The following is a 25,513-nucleotide window of genomic DNA, read 5'->3' as shown; positions in this document are numbered from 1 at the left end:
CTACCTCCAGATCGAATATGTGAGGTCTACACCTGATGTTCACAGATGCCTAGTAAATGGTTCAGGAACCCTGTTATGAGCAACTTCTAGAATGGTGATGAAAACTAAGGTTTATAAAGTGTTCTCCACTTACAGAGAGACAGGACATTGTCAGTCCCTGCAACAACCTTGAAAGGAGTATGTACAGCACAGACAAGGCAAGGGAAACCCAGAGATGTTAGCAATCCATCTGAGTTACTGTGGGAAGCTCAGGGCTGAGATTAAAAGCCAGGCCTGCTGACCTCCAGTCCTAAGGCCTTTCCTCAACATGAGCCCAAGTGAGGTATTCAGTATTCCGGCCTCTGCAACAACACAGGGCCCCAAAGTGCTGGGTACCCTGAACTTATGCCACTGATTTCTCCAGATTTCCTGCCCACATTCGCACTGTCAGGATATCATAAAAGATTTTATCCAATGCCTTGTAGAATTCAAGAGGACCCAGGGAGAACATGAAGTCAGGTCTAACGAGTCATGACGGATTCACGGCTGTTGAAGCCTCGGGATCAGCCCCTGTCCTAAGTGCTCGATGCCCACCTATTCCATCATCTGCAAAATTCCATGGAACCCCACTGGAATTTGTCCACAAAATCCCCTCGGGACTCTGTGAAGGACTCAAGTCAAAAAGATAATGAGTATTTTTTCCAGGATCTCTATTTTTCCTCCTTTTTGAAAAAGGGGCCAGTTTAGCCACCTCCATTCTTATTCATGATTAGATCCCCAATGCCTGGAACACAGCAGGTATTAACAATTATACAGTAACAAGCAATTATACCCGGGGGGATTATCCCATTCTAAACAGTTTCCCAAAAGTTACTAACAGTGGTTTTGTTGCTACACCTATAAGGTCGCCCCACCCCCGCCTTTCTTTCTTCAGTATATTGGGAAATAATTTTTCCATCTGAACATCTAAACACATTTCATGTGACTGGGTACCCTTGTATACCTTGGGCTTTCCATCCTCCCTTCTGAATTTCAAGGGACTGGACTCTATCTCTCAGGTTCTATTCAGACTTCTGTGCCATCTGATTAAGCTGGGTGCCAAGGACTGTCTTTTGTCTTGTGTTTGTTAACATAACACCACGTTCCAGAAGTAGTGGACATTTGGCTCCCTTTCTGTAAAACACTGACTGAATTCCATGAGCCCTTTACTGAGGTGGGCTTGCTGACATGAACATTTTCATTTAATTCTCATACCCGTGAGGTTGGTACGTAATAGCTCCATTTTACAGATGAAAAACTGGAACTCAAAGAGAAGGTCATTCAAGGTCACAGGTTTAGGAATGGGCAGAGCTGGGATTTTACCCAAGACTTTGGATTCCAGGTCCAAGAGTATCGTCTCCTTTGTACTTACGAAGAACGGAAGCTCAAAGAGAAGGTCATTCAAGGTCACAGGTTTAGGAATGGGCAGAGCTGGGATTTTACCCAAGACTTTGGATTCCAGGTCCAAGGCACTAAAGTTGCCTCGAATAACTATTTTATACTTGTTCTTTGATTTATAGCGGTGTTTCTGAAACCGTGGTTAAAAGAACGGCATCAGACACCCCTGGGCAGCTTGTTAAAGATGAAGATTCCTGAGCCCACTCCAGGCGGATGTAGTAAGAACTGCTGAGTGAGCCCAAGAACTGCATTCTGCGTAAGCCGCAGTGTTTCCGACGCAGACTGAAGGCTGAAACCACAGCTTTCCCCTCTCCTGCGTGCTCCTCCCCTTGATTCCCTCCTGTTATCACACAAAACCTGAGGCAGGCAGGACAGATGACTAGCACCCCCTTGCTATGAGTGAGGAAACAGCTACAGGCCGTCTGTTCATCTGCTTGTTCTGGATGCAACTCTGAGTAAAGAAAGGTTTGGTGGCTGACATCATGTGAAGCCTTGGCTCACTGGGGACGCCCCCCTCCTGGCGCTGTTCTTACTCATCTGGAACCCACCGTAGCTGCCTCTCTCTTGTCCTCAGTGACACTGCAGTGTTGCTCAAGGTACAGTGGAGGAAGGTGACTCCAGAATACAGGGTCATCTCATGAGAAGGCCACCTCTGGAACTGAAACAAGTTAACAAAGCAAAGCACAAGGGCTGACAAAAACAAAACCAGGGACTTCCCTGGTGGTCCAGAGGCTAAGACTCCATGCTCCCAATGCAGGGGGCCCGGGTTTGATCCCTGGTCAGGGAACTAGATCACACATGCTACAATTAAAGAGCCCACATGCCCCAACTAAGACCTGGCTCAGTCAAATAAATAAATATTTAAAAAACAAAAATAGCCGGTGCTGCTTCAAGAATCAGTGCTACTGACAGGAGCAGACAGAGCCCCTCCTGATCTAACCAGGATCACTAACTGGGTAAGGCAGGACCAGAAGGTGACTGACACATAGAAAATCACTCGGATAATCCGGCCTGAGGTACTGGGAGGTTTTTCCTGGTCAAGGGGAGGAGGGTGGAGAAAGAGAGCCTGTTAGCACTCTTCCAGCAGTGCCCAAATGAGGAGGGGTTCTAACACCATGGGCTGGGCTGTGCAGAAGGCATGCCATCCCTCAAGGCTGCAGCACTGTTGGCGTTAGACTCCAGAATGACTTACAGATGGGGGTCTTATTCCATGCCCCCATGTCAGAAAAAGCAATCTCACCTGGGAGAATACTGCAGAGCGAAGAGATGGTGATGATGTGTACTGGACAGGCTTTATCCAAGAGTCAAAAGAGAAAGGTGGTCGTTGGAAAAAACATGGTTTGCCCGACAAACCCCAAGGGCCTGCTGTGTTCTTAGCACTCTGCCGAGCTCTGGGCTACAAAGATGAACTGGATGCAGCTCCAGACTGAGAGAATTTCATGCTCGGGGAGTGATGCTAGACATGTAAACAAATACTCACGGAGCCATGACTGAGGTTATACAAGGAGAATAACAGAGATTGGTGGGGAGGAGAGCGGGCGCGTGTGGGGAGGCCCCTCCACGAGGGATTGGCAGCATCTAACAGGCTGATCGCCAGGCAGACAAGAGGCATTCCAGCTGAAGGAACAACATATGCAAAAGCACTGAGGCGGAACAGAGCAGGCCCATCCACCGCCGCACCAGGCACATATGATGGGCGAGCAGCGGGAGGCTGGGATGATGGGGGGGGGGGCGGGCAGGCCAGACCACCAAGAGCCAGGTCACCCATGGGCAAGAGGAGTCATCAGAGGCGTTAAGCAAGCAGAGGCTCTCAATGAAGAGAACAGGAAGACTGAAATACAAAGGGAGTGCCGGTCCTGAGCTGCCAGTTCCTCTCCCACTACTGGCATTTGTCTCAAGCCCACAGCTGGCTGCGTGTACATCCACTGAAGCCTGCTGGCCAGCTAGTGTTCACCAACAGCAGAGCACAGCTTCATCCTCAGGCCAGGTCTCCATCGAGGTGGTCCTTTTATTTACTTTTTTTAAAGTCCGTTTAGGGACTTCCCTCATGGTCCAATGATAAGATACTGCACTTTCACTGTAAGGGTGAGGGTTCGATTCCTGGTTGAGAAATTAGTATTCCACATGCCATGTGGCCGAAAAAAAAAAAAAAAAAAAAAAAAAATCCCAGGAAGCTGAATTAGGCATCAAAAGGCTGCAATGTGAGCATGAACCTAAGATAAAGGGAAGTGAAGAGTCATGGAGAGAAATATCATTCTGGGAGCTGTGAGCTAACCAAACCAGCCCCACCTGCAGCAAAGGCGGCCCTTCTGGTGACTAAACCCACATTCGGTTTCTCTATGTGGACATACTTCTAGTTTTGCCTGACTTTTCACTTTTTGTTTCATTGCTGGACACTCATTATTCTACTGACTTTTCTTTTTTTTTAAAAAATTATTTATTTTGGTTGTCTCTGTTGCTGAGCAGGCTTTTCTCTAGTTACAGAGAGTGGAGGCTACTATCTCGTGGTGGCGCGAGGGTCTGTCATCACAGTGTCTTCTCTTGTGGAGCACAGGCACTGGGGAGTGTGGGCTTCAGTAGTTGCAGCTCACAGGCTCTAAAGCACAGATTCAATAGTTGTGGTGCATGGGCTTAGCCATTCCGTGGCATGTGGGATCTTCCTGGACCAGGGATCGAATCCATGTCTTCTGCACTGGCAGGTGGACTATTTATCACTGAGCCACCAGGGAAGGCTTCTACTAGTTTTTAAACTAATTTTAACTGAGAAAAAATCATTACTTCTTTAGGTATGTTCAGTTCAGTCAGTCATGTCCAACTCTTCGCGGCCCCATGGACTGCAGCAGGCCAGGCCTCCCTGTCCACCGCCAACTCCTGGAACCTACTCAAACTCATGTCCATTGAGTCAGTGATGCGATCCAACCATCTCATCCTCTGGCGTCCCCTTCTCCTCCCACCTTCAATCTTTCCCAGCATCAGGTCTTTTCAAATGAGTCAGCTCTTCGCATTAGGTGGCCAAAGTATTGGAGTTTCAGCTTCAGCATCAGTCCTTCCAATGAACACCCAGGACTGATTTCCTTTAGGATGGACGGTTGGATCACCTTGCAGTCCAAGGGACTCTCAAGAGTCTTCTCCAACACCACAGTTCAAAAGCATCAATTCTTCAGTGCTCAGCTTTCTTTATAGTCCAACTCTCATATCCATACATGACTACTGGAAAAACCATAGCTTTGACTAGATGGACCTTTGTTGGCAAAGTCATGTTTCTGCTTTTTAATATACTGCCTAGGTTGGTCATAGCTTTTCTTTCAAGGAGCAAGCGTCGCCAATTCACAAACCGATTCAGCCCTGGGAGATATCTGGCTCCCTGGCAGCTACCAACAAGCAGATAACAGTGACAAGTGCTCGCTCTGCAAGCCCTGGTCCCACCAGGGCCACACAGGGCTTCACTCATTCACTCCCACAGTAACACCAGGAGGCAGGCAGTAGGCAACTGTCTCCATTTCACAGATGAGGAAACAACGCACAGAGAGCTAAGTAACTGCTCAAGGTGCGCAGCTAGTAGACGGCAGGACCAGGATTCGCCTCCAAGCAATCTGGTTCTAGAGTCTTTCTTAACTACCACACAAGACTGCTCCCGTTCCACACGGACCCAACCACTCTAGCTCCCACAGGACAAACTTCACCTCCAAGTTCTTGGGGAATCGCCCAACCATCCACAATCTCCCCACCATGATTTACCCACAAGTCAAAGATACTTTCCCCCCGGCTACTTTATACTCAATGGTCATCTTTAGCTAATGCCATCTTTCAAAGATTTCTAAAAGTTTAAAAAAGCAAATAAAATTTTAAACTTACAATTAGAACTGGGATTTGGCAGATTTCAGGGCAGTTCATAACCAGTTTGGGCCAGAGTAGCTGAGCTCTTTCTCTCTCTAGGGCTTGCTCCTGTCTGGACTGTACCTATACAGAAGGACAGGTCAAGACCCGCCACTGGACAGGAGGACTCCTGGGCCAGCCTCTCTGGCTCCTTCGGGAACAGAAGACAAATCTTTAACTTCTCACCTCGACAGGTGCAGGCAGCTGTCCCAAGTAACCCAACATTCAGATCCAATCACTCATTGCCGTTTACAGTAACTGCAGCCACAATGGCTGCCGAGGGAAGGGTGTGGGGAAGGAAGGGCAAGGAAAGGCCTCCCTTACATCACATCTCTTGGCCTCCCCCCGGCAATTCATTCAACAACGACCCCTCCCATGCCAACATGACCTCAGTGGTGACACATGACAGGCAAAAAGCCCTGTGGTCCCCGACCAAGTTATGCTAGGAGAGTATAGATCTGAGGATGTCATTAAGGCGATGATCAAATGAATAAAAATGCAAGCTTAAAAAAAAAAAATGCGAGCTTAAACCCACAAAAAGTCTTCAAAGGGAAAGGTCTGTGAAACAGGGGCCATGACTTATTCTACAGCGACTTCCCTGAGAATCTGTTCCTCATCCAGGTAGAGATCTGAAGGATGAGCAGGTGTTAATTAGGCCAAAAGAGGGTGAGGAGGCATTCCAGGCAGAGCAAACAGCAGGAACAAAGTCCCTTCAGAAGAAAGAAGGGCAAGTTGTGGACCTGTGAAGAGCGGCAAGGCTGAAGCAGGGGGAACAGACGCTGTGGGGCGAGGCCAGGTCACAGGGGGTTCTACAGGCGCCTGAAAGGGCTGTGGCCTGTATCTAAGAACGCTAGGAAGTTGCTGAAGTGTACAAGGCAGAGAGAAAACAGAATGCGATGTGGTCACCCACTCTGGTTGCTCTGTGGAGAATGGACTGGGGGTGCAGAGTGACTATGGACACTTAGAAGTCTACTGTGGTCATCAGGTGTGGGATGGTGGTAACCCAGAATACAGCGGTGACAGGAGCAATGGAAAGAAGTGGAGGCATTTAAAGCTATTATGTTACTATTCCAAGAGATATTAATAAAACTGACAGACTTGGATATGCGGATGACAAGAGGTGAAGGATACCTGGGCTGTGGCTTGGGCAGTGGGCGGATGGTGGCACCATTCAATGGGACAGGTAACGATGGAAAAGAAGTCAGTTAGGGGGAGAAGATTGAGGGTCCAGCGGGGTCTGAGATGCCCACAAGACATCCAAAGGGACATGTGAGGTTGACAGAAGGACAGCTAGTCGAGAACTCGGTGGGAAGGTCTGGACTGGTACTGGTCTCATCGGTGTGTGGAGTATACGGTCACCAGTGTGTGCAGGACAACAGGAGCCGCAGGGGTGGATGAGGCTGCCCAGGGAGGCAACAGAGCGCCCGGAGGGGCGGCAACATTTCAGAGCTGGATAGAGACAGGTGAACAAGCCAGAATGACCAGAGAGATCGGGGAAACTCAGGGAAGCCAACGGAAGGGGCCGCTTCCAGAGTGACTGAGACACCAACAATCAACGCTAACACCTATTAAGTGCTGACTACGGCCAGGCACAGTGCTGAGTGCTCTGAATGCATGATCAAATTTAGTCTGCACAATGAATGACCTTTTGAGATGGGAACCAATCCACTCTTTTATAGAGGAGGAAACTGTGGCAAAGGAAGATGAAGGCAGCGACTCAAGAGGCACTGGGATGGAAACTCAAGCAGCCTAACTGCAAACTCTGGTTCCTGTTTCCACCTCCAGCACAGCTCAGAAGGCCAGACAAGATGGACTGAAGAGTGGCTGGCAGACAGACTGGTGGCGCTGGCCTCTGGAGCAAGGGAACGTTCCAGGGAAGAGACACAGTGGAAGCCAGACTAGAGCCCACTATTAAGAACGCCTCAAGCTAGGAGACCAGGCCAAAAAGTGAAATCTGTATCCCCAACAGCAGCCAACTGCACGCTTTCAATCAGCAGATGATGCTCCGAGTGAAGTCAGAACCAAGGGCCACAGACTTGCCCTGGCCCTTCACATTGCCCCATCCTGACGTCCTCAGTGCTCTCTGATCCACTGCGTCTGTGATGCTCACAGTGACTTCATGAGGTGGGTAGCTTTCACCACATCTTAGAGATAAGAAAATGAGGCTCATCTAGCAGGAACTGGTCCACAGTTACACAGCTGGTCTGGCTCAGTTAAAGCTCAAATCCAGGTCTACTGTTCCTTTGTGGAAGTCACAGTGGAAAGAAGACCACCCCCGCCCCCGCCCCAGAGCCAGAGAGACCCGAATTCAGATGTCAGCTCTGTGTGACCCTGAGCAAGTTATCTATCCTTTCTGGGCCTTCCTGTTTTAGAATAAAATGGAGTTGCAGGATTACTGGAAGACAATCTAAATGAAACCGATTCAATCAGATAATCTAAGTGAAAATCCCAATACAATGCTTAGTAAATATCAGTCGTCCATCCCTGGCTCCCCACAACCCCTCTCCATCTCTGCCCCAATAGCCCGATAGAAGCTGCAGGGCTTCTATGGGATCTTAGTCTCCTCTTTCCAGAGAACAGAGCAGGATTAAGGCGCACAGTGAAGGACACACAGTTCTGCTACATACCAGCAGCAGAGCCCCTCTGTCCACAGAAGGCGGCCGGTGTTTGCCCTTTCCCTTCCCAGTGGGGAAGGCCCCAGGCCGCTGACAGCCCGCCTTAACGACCTGCTGCGGACTATTTCCTTAGAGATAAACTGGACAAACGATGAACAGGCATCAAGGACTTGAGTGGGTAAACTTGGCGGCAGCACCAACAGTACAACAGCAGGGGGCAGGGTTGCTCCACCGACTCCCACACCTGGAGCCGTTTAACAGCCCTTTCTGTTGACACTAGAGTGAAGCCTTTGAGGTCCTTCAATGTGGTCTCTTTTCACCTTGACGTTACAGAAGAGGAAACCTAGCCTCAGGGAGCTTAAATGACTGCCCCAGTCAGGAACGCAAAGACTCTGGTAAGTGAGGAGGCAGGACACCTCAGTTCAGATCCCAGCTATGCCAGCTACTAGCTCTGTGATTGTGGGCAAGTAAGCTCCACTTCCCTATACTGGTAAAATAGGTAAGACCAGCACCACCATTATTAGGGTACTGTGGGAATTAAATGAGATAATGTACGTGAAGTGCTTAGGACAGTGTCTGATGCAGACTGAGCACTCGATAAATGACACCTGTTACTCTAATTATCAAGCTACTGAGCTTGTGTGGATGGGGGTGTGGGTGCTCTCAGCACTGCAGAAAACCCTCTGCTGTCAGCCAGCCCATTACACCACACTCTCGGTGGCTATGTCTGTGATTTCTTCACCAGCCTTTCCTGGAGTCACAAATTTAGAGGAAATGGTCTGCAGCTTGATGAGGCAACGACAGCTTTCTATCTGCAGCATCCCTTTTCCAGAGCTCTGCCTTTAGAAAACACTTCTCGAAAGAGAAAGCTCTTCACAATCCTGAGGAAGAAGGCCCTGAAAGTTCGTAGGAACCTCATGGCGGGGAAGGGGCACGGCGTTTCCCTCTGAAAATGATGTCAGATCAGAACAGCAGAGTTCTAGGTCAGGGCCATGAAGACCAACAGAGGCAGCTTTTCCCTCCTCCTTGGCCAAACGTCTCTGACAAGGGTGAAAAGGGCAGTCTTCAGAAAACCCGTCACCTGCTTTGCAAACATGCCAAGAGGCCAGGTCACCATTCAAAGCTTCTTGTTTTAACCTCAGCTACAAACAATGAGTGCCAAAAAATGGATGCTTTCGAATTGTGGTGCTGGAGAAGACTCTTGAGAGTCCCTTGGACAGCAAGGACATGAAGCCAGTCAATCCTAAAGGAAATCAACCCTGAATATTCATTGAAAAGACTGAGGCTGAAGCTGAAGCTCCAATACACTGGTCACCTGATGGGAAGAGCTGACTCACTGGAAAAGACCCTGATGCTGGGAAAGATTGAGGGCAGGAGGAGAAGGGGACAACAGAGGATGAGATGGTTGGATGGCATCACAATCTCTGGGAGACACTGAAGGACAGGGAAGCTTGGCTTGCCATAATCCACGGGATCAGAGAGTCAGACACAGCATTATCGACTAAACAACAACAACAAACAATGTGTGGCCCAGATGCTTTCCTCCCCACCAAGAGGGGGTCAGTTTTCCAGAAAGCTTCAGAGAGAAGGGCGCCAGCTCTAGAACCAACAGAACTGCTCATGGAGAAGGAAGGTTGGAGGAACTTAAAGAGTCCAAATGGGCCCACTGCAAAGGCTGAGGAGAGGAAGCGGGAAGGGTGGTCACCAAGCGTCCAGAGACCACGGGGATCCTGGCCAGGCGCCCACCAGCACCAGCACAATTCCGGACTTCCAGGTTGGTCAGCTGGCCTCCACTGTACAGCCGTGGTTCCCAGCCTCAAGTGGTTTCCTTTAGTCCGGGGAACCTGAGAATCTGGCGGAAGGCCCTATCAGAGGCAAGATTACGGATGTGGCTGCAGACAGGGGATGGGCTGGTGTAAGAAGGCCAGGGGAGGAGTTTGGGCTAAACTCCAGCAATTTCTCCATTCAATATCCAGCCCCACCCTGTGACTAGGAAAACAAAGGTGTGGGGGAAGGGGAGAAGAAAAGTCATTTCCTTTATTGTAACTGGAGCCCAGCTGGGATGGGAGTCAGAAAGAATGGATTCCTTTGGGTAGGTTGAAGGGAGGGTCCTGCTTCTAGCAGACTTGACCCTGGCTCCTCTGAACCCAAACTCTGAAATCAGATCAGCTGGGGTGGAAGAGACCTTTTAAGACCGGTCAGGCTGAGGCCTTGTGCTCCTCATAACCAAGGTCACTTCCAGAGTCAGAGAGAAAATGCAGTCCTTCCAAGCCCTGAAGATATTCGTCCAATTTGGGGCAAAGTCAAATTAGCAAGATCAAAGCAGTCAATCCTAAAGGAAATCAACCCTGAATATTCACTGGAGGGACTGAGGCTGAAGCTCTAATACTTTGGCCCTCTGATGTGAAGAGCCGACTCACTGGAAAAGACCCTGATGCAGGGAAAGACTCAAGGTGGGAGAAGAGGGGCAAGAAAGGATGAGATGGTTGGATGGCATCACCGACTCAACGGACATAAGTTTGCGCAAACTCCGGAAGACAGCGGAGGACAGGGAAGGCTGGCATGCTGCTGTCCAGAGGGTCACAAAGAGTCGGACATGACTGAGCGACTGAACAGCAGCAACACATTGACTCCAGAGCAGCCAGTCTCCCCAGGGCAAACAGCCAGGCTCCGCCTGAGGGTCCCACGCCATCCAGTCTCCATGGGAAAGCTCAGGAGGCAGGAGACATGCCCCATCAGTAGAGCAAGATCAGAAAGACTCTGCCCGTGAGAAAGCTGCAAATGGGAGACTGAACTGAAATACTCTGCTTCCCCCACAGGCATGACATTGGTTTAACTGTGCCAGGGTGGTTCAAAGTTAAAATACTCATGTGCACGTAGGGGAATATAGACACACACTCAATATAACACTTAATGACAACTACTGATTATTAATGGTTTTCTATGTGTCAGGTGCTATGCCAGGGACTTTTTACGGGTCATATTTAATCCTCCTGAACAACCTTGTGAGACGAGAACTATTCTTTTCCCCATTTTACAGACGAGGTGCCTGAAGCTCAGGGAAGTCACTGACGGCCAGTTAATAAACTGCAAAGCCAGGATTTGAACAGTCTCCTCCACAGCCTGTGCTCTGCCACCAGGAAAACGTGCCTTACTTCCTCATGAGCATGTACTTGTGTCTGTCTCTCACACACACAGTGCACGCGAACAAACTAGCATCCCACCAGACCTACTAGTGACCCAAGACTGCAGTTCTAGAGCCAGCTCATTTCATCCATGGCCTGTCCATGTAATTTTTGTCTTTCTGGTTTTGGGCCTCGAGTCTGTGATATAAAGCGGCTGTATCATTCAGGAAGTGGTGCTTCTAGTTATAGGAGAATCCAGCAATTCTCCTATAGCTTTTCTAGCCATTCTTGCTTATTTTGGATAGAAGATATCCATACAAATAGGAAAATGGCAGGAACAAACATGACCATGTGGGTCAGAGGCCGAGGAGAGTTCCAGCCTGGGAACTCACAGGGCTCTGATGCTGCTGGTTTAGCTGAGCTGTAAAATGAAAGGGCAGCCAGAGGCCCCTACAGCTCTGACACTCTGCTCCTATCTTACCAAAGAAGCAAAACAGAAGTAGAATCAACTTCCCCGGGGATAAGAGGAGTAACCAAGGCAATCAGATGCACAGCGAAGACTGGCGAGCTCTGAGTTAGAGCTGAAAGGGCAGGAAAGTGTTCCAACTCCTCCAGAGGCCAGAGCCCTCCAGGCCAACCCCTCACATAGTTCCCTGGGTGGAGGCAAGTGCTCAAAGGTCAATTAAATAACTTGCTATCAGCACAGGGGATGCTTTGCTTTGTGTGGGAGCTGGAATTTACAGCACGTGCTGCCTGTCTGCACTCTGTCAAATTCTCCATCATGAGCACAGCCCTGCCGCTTCAGACGACGAGGGCCACAAATGCCCACCCAGCCTCCCGGTGAAGAATGACTGCGGGCCAGGCGCTGGGCTACGCTCTGCATTATACAAAGACAAGCTCCTACTCTCGAGGATTCCAGCCATTCAGTGGGTACCTACCAAGGGCTGGGCCCTTGGCATATTTGACTTCATTAGATCTCAACAAGTCTGTGAGAGAGATGATTAACATCTGTATTTTCCTGATGAGGAAACTGAGTCTCAGACAGCAGGAACAGATCTGACATTAAAGGCTGTGCTGTTTCCAAAAAACCAAGCTGCCTCCAAACAATCATCTAAGAGCCACTGATATAACAGAGTGAATAACAAAAAGCAGGAAGCTAGGGAGGCATCCTGGGGCAAAGAAGAGCTGGCTCTGCCAACAGCCCTCAAAGCACCTGTGTAATCAGAAGTGCAGGCGTGGGAAACCGCGTGTTCTCATTCTGTCTCCTCATCTGGCAGGTGAGGGTGCCGGGACACCCTGAAAAGGGCTCCTCCCATCCCCAAACCTCCCACCTCTGGCCTACCTGGCCTGCGTGCCATTCTTCCAGTTCCATCTGGCGTCAGGGGGCCCCACCTGACCTCTGCTCATGTGCACTTCCTGGGCACCTCCCTCTCTGCCCCTTGAACACCACCCCTCAAAATGGAAACTCTCAAATCAGAAGCTTGTTCTGTATCTTCCAGAGGATGAAGGCCAGTGCCTGGCCCACAGTGTATTGGTGAAGACAGGCAAATGGACTCACTTACCGGAAGCAGGAGGTGTGCCAGGCTTCGCTGACGGTCCTGTACAACCTCTGGTTGGGAGCAACGTGGTCTCCACAGCCGTGACACCTCCAGGCATCTTCACCTGCACACAGAACCAAGGGGTTCAGAGGCTGAAGAAGCAGGGAGTACGGGGGCAGGATCCCTACCTTCTAGAAGAATATGGAGTTAACAGACTCTGGTGTTGGAAGGGCTGAGTGATGCTCTGATACACGCACGTTCCCTCCTCTACAAGATCCCTGCTGAGCAGGGATCATCAGCTGCTCATCTCCCCAGGGACAGGGACTCCATGGCCTCAAAAGTAGTGTTGTTCAACTTTTAAAAAAATGGTTCTGGCACTCCCCTGGTGGTACAGTGCATAGGAATGCGCTGCCAATGCATGGGGCCCAGGTTCGACCTCTGGTCCAGGAAGATTCCAACGAAGCCCTTGTGCCACAACTACTGAGCCCCTGCGCTCTGACTGCGGTGTGCCTAGAGCCTGTGCTCCCGAGAGTAGCCCCTGCGCGCTGTGACTGGTGAAAGTCTAAGTGCAGCAACAAAAGACCTGAGGCAACCAATAAATATTTTAAAAGCCGATTCTGGTTGTTCCTTTTTTTTTTTTAATGAAACAAAACCTGCCTTTTCCTTCCTTTCAGCCCATACTTACAGTCCTGAGTACAAGAAATGAACAAGTCTCTCTCTTTTCGGGTCGACCTTTCCTATAACGGTCCCTAGCCAGCACCCAGAAAGGTCTACTCTCTAGGTTACACACGTTGCAGCCTTGTCCTTCTCCTCAAATGCCCTAGTTGTGCTGATTTCCCACCACTTCGTCCAGGAGCTCATTCATTCAATCAGCATCACGGGTCTTTTCTCTGGACCCGTCAGTCCAAGCTCTACCCTGGAGGCTGTTGGATAAATCACCTTGCTCCTGGAAGAGGAAATGCGCTGGAAAAAAAAATTCTTCCATGTTGTAATTTTTTTTTTTTTACTGAGATGTTATTTCACAGCAAAGTACTTAGTTCAGAGAAAGAAATTACCAGTACAGTAGGAAAAGAACAAAGATTTCATGAATGCCTCCTACTTGCCAAGAACTGTGCTAGGTTCTTTCACAGACCCAATCTCAATTCTCAAAACGATACCATGAGACAGGTATTATTATATTCATTTAATGGTGAAGGGACTGAAACCTGGGGCTGGGGGTGAAAACTCAAGCATCAGCATTAGCATCCCAGCTCAGGTCTGGCCCACTCTACAGCCTGTGCTTTTTCTAGTTTCTGCTCATTCTGCTCAGGGGAGCCAGGAAAGTGTCTGCAGGGGAAGTTGAGCCTTGGAAGACAGGGAAAGTTTACTAAAGGCTGAAAAAGGATGGGGAAGGGCTGTGTGGGCTCAGAGATGAGTATGGGCCATAGCACAGAGTCCGTCCATGTCCCTCCAAAAGGGATAGAACACAATGCTCCTGGGGTGGTTCAGATGCTAACTTCGTGAAATAAAGCCGGCAGCTGAGATCAAGTTGTGGTACCTGACTCAGCCCTAGGAAATGGGACAGGGTTGTTACAAGACTCTGTTGTGCGCCTGTGTGTGCAGCTTTGTTCTCTTTGGGTAACTCCAGACTGCCACAGGCACAGTGACAGGCACCGGACCCTGGTTTACAGGCACAGGGGCCATGAATAGACAATGCACGGCTCCACACACTTCAAGACTGCTTGGCGGCCTTCTGGGGCAGCCAGGGCACCGGCAGCTGTCCTCCCAGCATAGAGAAGAGTTGAACAAGCTGGCAGAAGGTTTTAATGCCTCAGCCTACCCGCTCCTCTCCTATGCACGCATCACCTCCTGGATCTAAACTTCTTAGACTTTCAAGGGGGAGAAGCCTTTGTGTTTTGAGGGTGGTAGTGCTCACACAGTGCACCAACAACCTCACAAACTCTGAGGCAGAAACGTCTGAGACACTCCCTCCAACCAGATTATGGGTGAAACAGTGGTTTAGTGACAGGGTTTTTAGTGAGCACAGACATCAAAATGAGTCTTCCCAGTTCTGTAGGTACTGGCATGAAATGTTTTGAGAGCTCTTACATGAAAGGCCTGTTAAGACTGCCGCGTCTCACCCCCAGCAAGTCTCGTTATTTTAAGCCACACCTTTTTCTTGCTTTAACTTTTTAACCCACAAGGAACAGGCTCTGAACTAACCATCGACTTACTCAACAATCTGTCTTGGCTCTGAGTGACCTCTGGCTGTTTGCAAAATTCAAGAAGAATCAGGACTTTCCACTATGAAGATATTCAAACTAACTTGCTATGTCCATACCCTCCAGAGCCTGTGGTGCTCTCCAGTCTTGAGAAACTCAAAGCCATTAAACACACAGTTAACACATGCTCTGTACTAGACATTGAAAGTGAAAGTGAAGTCGCTCAGTCGTGTCCGACTCTTTGCGACCCCAGGGGCTGTAGCCTACCAGGCTCCTCAATCCATGGGATTTTCCAGACAAGAATACTGGAGTGGGTTGCCATTTCTTTTTCCAGGGGATCTTCCTGACCCAGGGATCAAACCCGGGTCGCCCGCATTGTAGGCAGACGCTTTACCGTCTGAGCTTTCCGCACTAGACATTAGGGGCGCAAGGATCAAGATCCCCACCTCAACTTCCTCCTCTCACATCCACCGGATTCCACCTTTGAACAGTCTCCGTGTCCTTCAGCACGGCCACTCCCCCACCCTGAGGCCAGTCCTTTGGCTCCGTTTCCTGCTGTACTGCACTCTTAGCTGACTCACCCAGATGCCCCAGTGTCTACAGAACTCAACTGCTGAGCACTGTGCTCTGGTCTGGACTCCACCCCATCACACCTCTCAGAAGACAGTCTCCACCACCCCCTGTTCCACTGCTCCTTCCAACTGCCGTTTAAAGAAGTTCAAGCCTTTCCCATTCAAAACAAATCTGGAGCCCGCTTTCTCCTCTAGCTACCACCCTTGCTTCTCCACTTCATAGCCATATGTATTAAAAGCTGTCTAATAGAAAATAAACTTATGGGACTTCCCTGGTGGTACAGTGGATAAGACTCACCTGCCAATGCAAGGGACTGGGATTCGATCCCTGGTCCAGGAAGATCCCCACATGCCATGGAGCAACTAAGCCCATGAGCCACAACTAAAGCCTGAGTGCCTAGAGCCCGAGCTCTGCAAGACAGAAGCCACTGCAATGAGAAGCCCGTGCACTACCGCAGAGAGCAGCCCTCACTCGCCACAACCAGAACAAGCCTGCACAACCGTATATAAACAAACATGGACCAAGAACAAGTTACTGCATCATTTAAAAAAAAAAGGGATTCCTTGGTGGCTCAGCTGGTAAAGAATCCGCCTGCAATGCAAGAGACCTGGGTTCAATCCCTGGGTTGGGAAGATCCCCAGGAGAAGGGAACAGTTACCCACTCCAGTATTCTGGCCAGGAGAATTCCATGGACTGTACAGTCCATGGGGTCGCAAAGAATCGGACATGACTGATTGACTTTCACTTCACTTTCCCCTTCCCTGGCAGTCCAGTGGTTAAGACTTCACCTTCCAATGCAGGGGGTGTGGGTTTGATCCCTGGTCAGGAGCTAAATTCCCACATGCCTCAGGGCCAAAAAAACAAAACATAAAACACAAGCAATACTGTAACAAATTCAATTAAGACTTTAAAAAAAAAAGAAAGAAAGAAAACAAATTTAAGTACCAAAGGGGAAAGGACAGGGAGGGATAAATTAGGAGTTTGGGATTAGCAGATATAAACTACTATATACAAAACAGATAAACAACAAGGTCCTACTGTAAACCATGGGGAAACATATTCAATATCCAGTAAAACCCAAAAACCAATACAACACTGTAAGTCAACTATACTTCAACTTAAAAAGAAGCTGTCTACACATACTACACTGCCTTCATTTCCACACTTCCTATTTACCATACAATCCACTGCAATTTGACTTCCACCCCCACCATTTCTCTGAAACTGCCTCACCAAGATCAACAGTGACTGCTTATTGCTAAATTCAATGGACACGCTTCAGTCATTCTTTCAGCAAATATTTATTGCATGCCAACTATGTATCTAACTGTGCTCGGTCGGAAAAAAGCAGCACACAAGAAAGAGATTAAACATAGAGCATATATTAAACATTAACATAACTATTTTAATTATAATTGTGGCAAGTCATAGGAAGGAGATATCAAGTTTATATAACGGAGCAAATGGTGTTGGGTAGGGCACACAAGAACATATTCCCTAAGGAAGTAATTTCCAAGTTGAGCTCTAAAGGATGAAGAGAAATTAACCAGGCCAAAGAGAGGAAAGGATAACTGTGCAAGCTGGGATGGCAGGCAGATCTGCGCAAAGCTCCTAAGGCAGCAACACAAGCTCCTCACACACGCTGCTGCTGCTGCTAAGTCGCTTCAGTCGTGTCCGACTCTTCGTGACCCCATAGGTGGCAGCCCACCCGGCTCCTCTGTCCATGGGATTTTCCAGGCAAGAGTACTGGAGTGGGGTGCCATTGCCTTCTCCTCGCACACACTAAAGCTGGCTATTGTCAGCTCCTTGGCCTACTGCAATCCCTCAACAAACATTTATTGAAAGGAGGACTTCCCTGGTGGTACAGTGGTTAAGAAACTGCCTGCCAACGCAGAGAACATGGGGTCGATCCCTGGTCCGGGAAGATACCACATGCTGTGGGGCAACTAAGCCCATGTACCAAAACTACTGAAGCGTGTATGCTCCAGAGCCCATGTTCCACAACATGATAAGCCAGAACACTGCAATAAAGAAGAGTCTCTGCTCACAGTAATGAAGATTCAGCCACAGCCAAAAATAAAGAAATAAATTAAAGAAGAAAAAGGAAGAAATGGCCCTCGACTAGGTGGCCCTAAAGAACCTTTATCTTTTAACACCCCTTACAAAGGAATGTTCTAGTCACATCTTGATCTATTTTTTATTAATGTCACACGCATTTATATTCCTGCATCCAAACGCTCACAACTCTAGTTACTCTGGGTGTTTAGGCTACTGTTTACCCACCTTTTCTGCCCCCTTCATCAGACGTCCATCTTCCCTTCATGGTCCCCTAAAGGTAGGAAGTGTTTGTTTCACTTTGTCAAATACCTGCTTAATACCATTTGTTCTGTAATTTCAGTTCATAATGTTTCTGCCTCCTTCAGTACCGCCCTCTCTTCATTACTGGCTCCAGCTCTAAGGGGCAAAGACTATATCTTGATCATCTTCAGATCTCCAGGGCCTAGCCTAAAGGTGGGTGCCAAATGGATACTCCTTTATGTGGCAAATCCAACTGAAAAACTGGACCCAGCAGCCAGCTATAGAGGTAATTTCCAAAGATAAGCTCCAACAGTCAGCAGTGATGAGTCACCTGGAATGTATCCTTGGGACTAACTCCAGGTAAAGTCACATGAAGATGTCCTGGTCTGTCACACTGTAACTGGCCTAGGCAATTCCCTCAGAACCTTCAGCCTCCCAAGCCTGGACTTTCTTCAGAAAAATACTATTGGCCTTTTCCGCATGCTTACAGCCTTAAAAGTCAGTGATTCTCCCTTACAACCTTCACTCTAGGAAAAGGAAGAGAAATGTAGTAATACAAAGACTTGGAGATTTTGGTGAGGCCCAGTGAAAGACCGATCTAGAGTGCTGTCTGCCTTGGAAAGTCTTCCTCTAAGAAAAGAGCTCATTGTACCAGGCTGTTCACCTCTCCCTTGACTGTGTTTACAGATCCTGTTTGCAGACTTAACGGTGCCTACTGATTGTCAAGAGTCTAGAAAAGGGAGCCTGGCTATGTAAATGCCCTCAGCAACTCTGAACAATACAGAGCCCTTTTTAGGTGTTTAATAATCAAAAAACTATGCCTCCACAGATTAAGATTCGAAGGCAGGAGGAGAAGGGGATGAGATGGATGGATGGTATCACCAACTCAATGGACATGAGTTTGAGCAAGCTCCAGGAGCTGGTGATGGACAGGGAGGCCTGGTGTGCTGCAGTCCATGGGGTCGCAGAGTCGGACATGACTGAGCAACTGAATTGAACTGACTGATGCCTTCACGGTTATTACTGGGATTTCTTGCTTTTAAGAAGTGCTAAATGTGCGATGCAGACAAGGTGATAATTGTAATAAATGGCTCGTTAGGAAGTTTCTCATCTTCAGGATCTTTGGAAAAACAGTATAAAATATATTCAGCTTATACATGGCTTCTCTCTCCCAACTTAATAATTGGTGATGTGACCCTCAAACAACCTGTGACTCTACTGGGGCAGGCACAAGGGTACCAGGATGGTAAGGCTAAAAATCATCTATTCAAACCTAACCCTTTCATTTTTCTGAAACATAAATGGGATCAGAGGATAACTGAGTTGTCAAACCATGAGAAAGGCTCAAACCCAAGTTCTGAGACCACCACACCTGTTGCATTTTCATGACTCTAGGCAGCCTCAAACAAGCTGAGACTTGCTCAAAGCTACAGTTACTCTGTGGAAGGCTCAGCCTACCACCCCAACTCAGAGCCAATGCATTTCCCATAAGACACTAACATTTACCTTAATCTTGATCTAAGAGTTGGGTTTCTGCAAACTAGTCCTTTTCTGACTTCAAAGTGGTGAGAAATTCCCAAGCGCTGAAAGCTCATGAAACCATAAAGCCTGACCTGAACCAACATGTACAGATTCTATCCTTTTCACTTGAGAAAAAAAATCTTTGGTGCTTCTCATGTTCCACTAGACAATGAGAACCAGGAACAAAACCCAGCCAATTCAGTGCAGCACAAAACAAGTATGGTGACTGCTGTGCCCCCTGGGAGTTGACAGGTCAGGTATAGAAATCTGATTTGTTCAGGGATAAAGCAGGAAGCCAAGGGGCAGGGCAGCAACTGGTAGGAAACAGCCAAGAGAAAAAAATATCACATTTCAATGACGTGACTACCAACAAGACTAACAATAATGATTTATGTTCCAGTAGATACTCTTCTCTGCATACCAAAGGATTTTCCTCCTCACTAGCTCCCCAAATATACCAAAGGGAGTGTCTAAGGAAGAAAGACTGGATGATTTTTAAAGATGTTTATGGACTTTTCTGGACCTTAGATTCTTCATAAAAGGAGCAATCAGATTATTCCTACTGAGAGTCTATGACACCAAACCAGGGGCCTCTCATTTTTCAGGTCAAGGCACAGACACAGGAATCTCAGGTTTTTTTCCTGCTGTTGTTCCCTTCTGCCCTTCTTTAGTTTATTGGGAAACATTTGTAAGGGTTAAGCAGAAGAACTGGAATTAGACCTCGGTTTGAAACCTGACTCTGTGTCCTTGTGCAAATTATTTAACCTCTCAGATCCTGTGTCTTAAACTTTTTTCTAAGAAAGTAAACAAATAACTTTCTCCCCCAGTTCCTAACAGTTAAGATTTTAAATTGAAATATAGTTGATATACATTATGTTAGTTCCGGGTGTACTGTATAGTGATTTGATGTCTGTGTACATTACGAAACGATCACCACACTAACTTCAGTAACCACCTGTTTCTGTACAAAGTTACTACAATGTTATTGACCATATTCCTTATGCTGTATATTACATCCCTGTGGCTTTTTATAACTGGAGGTTTGTACCTCTTAACCCTCTTCACCTATTTCACCTCCCTTGTCTCTTAATCTTTAAAAAGAGGATAATATCATCCACCTTACAGCATTACCAAGAGAATTAAGAGAAATACATTACATGAAAATACCTCCCACAGTGCCTGGCACTTAGTTGGCAACTGAATTATGAGTAGCTTTCCTTCCTTCTTTCCTGCATACCTAGGCAGTTGGCTCAGGAAAAGTTTGAGCTATTAAACACACTAGCCTCAGGACTTCCCTGGCAGTCCAGTGGTTAAGACTCCACATTTCCACTGCAGGGGACACAGGTTCAATTCCTGGTGGGAGAACCAAGATCCTGTATGCCATGAAGCCAAAAACAAAAAACAACAACAAAAAAACCACTGGCCTCTAAAATCTGAAGGGGAGGTTTTCAAAACAAATTCAGCAAATGTTTTCTATGTGCCCACATGCAAGACACAAAGTAGGCCACAAACTTCTGGGGCCCTTCGTGAATATAAGGGGCAAGGATATGCACAAAAATAACATACCTCAAAGAGGGACAAACCAGGTGCTGGGGGCAGGGCAAGCTTGGTAGAGGAGTAAGATATTTGGTAGAGACACAAACTAGACAGGTGGTTCCTGTAGCTTTGGGGCACTCAGGTTCTCACTCCCAACAAGTTTACTTAGCTGTGAATGAGTGGGCATTTTCTTATCTGCGGGAAGGGCTACAAATTGGTGAATCTGGTTAACCAATCATACACTCTTGGATGGTCATTCTCAACCCATTGTCAATGGCAGGGAAGAACTACTTCGAATCCTTATTATGTGTCAGGCAGTGTTCTAAGCACTATGCAAGCACGAACTAAACGAACATGGTTGGAAAAATCCCCTGGAGAAGGAAACGGCAACCCACTCCAGTATTCTTGCCTGGAGAATCCCACGGACAGAGGAGTGTGGCGGGATATAGTCCATGGGGTCTCAAAGAGTTGGACATGACTTGAGTCAATAAAAACTAAAAATCAAAAATAAGGATTCCATGAAATAAGCCTAGTATTGTTTCCATTTTACTGGAAATGGTCCATTAGCAAGTGTTAGAGCTGGAATTAGACCACAAGGTCTGCTAGCTCCAAAGTCTGTGTCTTTAACTACGTTCTAGACTTTCTTTCCTGGAAAAATAAATCATGGCTAGAAAGATCTAACCAAACAGAATCCTAGGATGGATGTTCAAGATTTATTTTAATAGAATCAAGCAATGGTTTCATGTTTAGCTACTGTTGGATGTGAATGAATAGGTAACAGAGTCTAATTCTTGCTACTGTATAAAGAAAGGTCAAAAATGGGAAAGAACAGACTTGTAAGAGACTTGTACAGTTCCCCGTGCTCTCACTGAAACTCCAAAGTGATACCTGGGGGTGCATCCCACCCCTCCCTAGTATGCCTGAGCCTGAGCTCCCTGCCTCAGTTTGCACTCATCAGAAGCCAGGCCTGGACTAGAAACCAGCCCAGCCTCCAGAAAAGACAGACAACCCACCAGGAATGTGGAAAGCCTAACAGTTGGGTTTCTATTCTATCATGGGTTTCTATTCAGCTTTAAAACCTTGTGGTCTTCTTAGACCCTACCTTGCTCCCTCCATCCCATATCCAGGGCCATTCGTGTCACCCTGCCCTGACCATGACAAAAGGCATTTCCTCTGGTTGGTGCCTCCTTCCCCATTCCTATCACTAACAAGCTCAGCTTAGGGCCCAAAGTACCCTACTCCAGACTGGTGCTCTTCCTCACCCTTGTCCAATCCATCGTGCCCACCAGAAACAGATTGATAGTCTAAACATAAAATACCCACATCATGCCACTAAACATACAGTCTCTACTGCAGACCAAAAAATTCTACAAGCCTGGCATTAAACCCTCCACAGTCTAGCTTCACACACCTTCTCAGCCTTACATTCCACTTCCTACGGCTCCCACGCCTTCCAATCTTTGTCTCCACCATACATATCAAGTCACCACCCCTTGTGAAGATCTTGAAACTCACCAGCCTTTGCAATTGTACTCCCACAGTTTCTCCCTTACCAGGATATCAACCTGCTAAATTCCATCCCCCTTTCTTTAACCTACCTAAGATTTCTCAAATCTTACCCTCAAATATTCCCCGAACAAATCCGGTAGCCACTCTGGACACCGTGCTGTTCTTCAAACATGCCAAGCACATACCTGGCTCACGGTCTTTGCTCATTTTCTTGTATTCCTTGTCTAAAATCTTCTTCCCCCAGATATGCTTCATTTCTCTGCTCAGATGGCATTAACCACAGAGGTTCCCGTGACTTCCCATTGCACCTATGCCCTCATCATACTTCATTTCTCTTCAGAGCATTTACCCCTGACATATGATATTCATTCTTACTGTCTATCTCTCACCACCAGAACATGCACTTCAGGAGGGAAGGGATTTGATCTATCTTGCTCTGTGCTGAATCCCCCAGGCCTAGAAGTGTTTGGTATACAATAGGAATTTAATATATATTTGTGGGATGAATGAATGAATAAAGTTCTCCTTCACCTTTGAAATTCCCTAGTGTTATCACTTGAAAGCTTCCCTGGTGGTTCAGATGATAAAAGAATCTGCCTCCAATGTAGGAGATGTAGGTTCCATCCCTGGGTCAGAAAGATCCCCTGGAGAAGGGAATGGCTATTCACTCCAGTATTCTTGCTGGGAAATCCCATAGACAGAGGAGCCTAGAAGGCTACAGTCCATGGGGTCACAAAGAGTTGGACATGACTGAGCGACTAATACACACACACAAAATGTTATCACCTACAGGACTCATAATAGCTTGCCTTGATTTGTTTATTTTTTCCTTAATTACTCTAAATAGTGAATTTCTCAAAGGCACAAATCACATATTATTCATTTCCACAAATACTTACTAAGGGCCTACTGTGTGCCAGACCCTGTACACCTCAAGGACTTTGGGCTATTGGAAAGAGCACCGGACAGGTCAAAGGTTAGTCCTGGCTCTACCACTAGTTGAGTGACCCTAGACAAATCCATCTTTCTCCCTGAGCCTCAGTTTCTTTACATGTAAAATGAGGAGAGCTGCATTATCTCTAGCATCTGTTAACACTTGGACCCAGCTCAGTGCCTTAGACATCACAGGTACTCAGCAAATATCTGATTTCTTTGTTGCTGATTCTCCTGTTACACAGGAATCTGAGTTGTCTTAGAACACAGTTCAGATATAACAAGTAAAAGTTTAAGTCCTACTTCCTTCTCTGACTCCATAGGCAACTTCATTCTAGTGTTTGTGATATAGAGAAGATGATGCACCAAATTTGAAGCTAGAAAATATGAATTCTGACCACTGCCATTTACTTGGCTTTGGAAACTTGAATAAGCAATTTCTGAACCTTAGTCTCCTCTTCCAGAAAACAGCCATATTGACCTTCTCATAGCTCTTCAAAGGTACCACATGCCCTCCTGCCTCGGGGCCTTTTTATGTTCCCTCTGCCTGGAAAGTTCTTTGCCCTTTCTTAGCTGGACTAACTTCTACTTATCTTCAGGGCTCAGTATAAACTTGCTTTTTAAAGGAATGTATTCCCTATCCACTCCCCTTGCCCCTGGTGCAATCTTACTGCAATTATCTCAATTGCTCACCTCAGTTATTATGGCATTTATCTCAATTGTCACCTCATTTATTTACTGTTCATCTCTAGGAGTGTAAGCACCACAAAGGTAAGAACTGTGTCTGTTTTGTTTATCTTTATACTTCTCAGTGCTTGGCTAAATGCGTGGTCCAGAAGTATCCAATAAATATTTTTATGGAAGAATGTACAAACTAATGCATCCAGAGGCACTAATACCTCCAGACAGCTTTTCGGTTCCTTCAGAGAAAGAACCACCTCCAGACAGCTTTTCAGTTCCTTCAGAGAAAGAGCCAATAAACATTACTGCACTCTAAGATCTTTCACAAGTTTCTGAGAATCAAGGTTCAAGACAGGGAACCGACATTACCTAGAGGTTAGAAAAAAAATTAGAAATCATTTGAGATAAAGAAACTCTGAAAGCTAAAAAAAAAAAGTAAAACAGGAAGGGATAGGCAGCACGTCTACCCCTAGTCCTCTTTCTCCAGAAGCCTATTATCAAGAATAAGGGGAAAATGCCATGCTCCCATGGTGAGGAAGTGACCCATTGATGGCCTGCTCCTTGTATTCAGGATGGAGGAAGTGACTGTCCACAGGCTGAAAGCCAGGAAGCGGGGGCAGATATCCAGGACAGTCTCCCTCCTCCACTATTCCCTCCTGCCAGCTCTAGAAAGCTTCTGGATGCTGACCCTGGTCGACCTAGAGGCTGGGCCACCCACACAGGTGGCTGGGAAACAGTAAGGTCCTGGTGCTGGGGGACAGACAAGGAGGGCAGGAAGCTGCAGGGTGGTGTGAGGTGATGGGGAGGGGACTGCAGGCCCCACCAACTTAACCCTGAAGCTACCCTTCACCTTGGATACTTCCTTTTAGGAGGTGTTGGCCCACATTCCTCTGTGATCTCAGAGGGGCCCCCGAGAGGGCCCGGGGGCGGGGGGGGGGGGGGGGCGCGCAGAGCCTACTTGCCCCAGAAAGATGCACTCTCTCCCTACCCTCAATCGCTGCCTAAACCCCCAAGGAACCCACACTGCTTACTTCCTGCAAAGAACCCCAACCTCCAGGAGACCGACCGCAACATACCCGCCAGAAGCCTTGGATCCCATGGGGAAAGCCATACTCTCCGCAACTTTCCACAGAAAACCCATTACCCGGGGTAACTCTCCATTCCCTCCTGGCCCAAACGCTGAGGTTCCCGTACTCTCCGTGTTCTCTCAAACGCCTCACTGCAAGGAAACCCGGGCTCCTCAGCTTCCACAGTTTTAATTTGGGGACCTGCAGCCGCCAGGGCCACAGAAAAAGATGCTCCCCGGCATTCCCCCGCTCAGGGACCTCAGCTCGCGAGAAACCGACCCTCTCCGCTAGCCCCCCGCTTCTCGCGAGCCCTCTTCCCCGCCCCCCACAACCTCTGAGTCTTCGAGGAGGGCTGAGCTCACTCACCAAACTACCCCTCTGAGGAGCGGGGACCACCAGAAACCCCCGAGAGGTCGCCAGCTCCCCTCAGGCGCTCCGAGCCCAGAACAGAACGGCGCGGCCCTTTCTTACCCGCCTGCGCCGCCATGGACCCGGAGGCGCGATGAGGAGGAAGAGACCGCTGCCACACCAGCTCCGCGAAGCTCCCGCCGCCGCCTCAGGCGCGGGAGGACCTCAGCCCCGGGCTCGAGCGGGTTACGCCGCCTACGGCGCCCGGGGAGGACC

General features: G+C 47.9%; 1 protein-coding gene across 1 annotated transcript in view; it reads right to left on the bottom strand.

The window, feature by feature from the left end:
* The window catches only part of LIMK2 (LIM domain kinase 2), a 52,615-nt gene extending 27,102 nt beyond the window's left edge, over positions 1-25,513 (bottom strand). The window contains exons 1-2 of the mRNA XM_020871638.2: positions 25,361-25,513; positions 12,595-12,694 (exon numbers count right to left, since the gene is read on the bottom strand). Of these exons, the coding sequence (XP_020727297.1) occupies positions 12,595-12,694; positions 25,361-25,376 (116 nt within the window). The 5' untranslated portion in view covers positions 25,377-25,513. The remainder of the gene's footprint in view (positions 1-12,594; positions 12,695-25,360) is intronic.

This window comes from Odocoileus virginianus, chromosome 12, assembly GCF_023699985.2.
Source record: "Odocoileus virginianus isolate 20LAN1187 ecotype Illinois chromosome 12, Ovbor_1.2, whole genome shotgun sequence".
In the NCBI taxonomy this organism is placed as follows: domain Eukaryota; kingdom Metazoa; phylum Chordata; class Mammalia; order Artiodactyla; family Cervidae; genus Odocoileus; species Odocoileus virginianus.
Note: the sequence above shows the minus strand (reverse complement) of the source record. Positions and strands in the feature narration are given on the sequence as shown.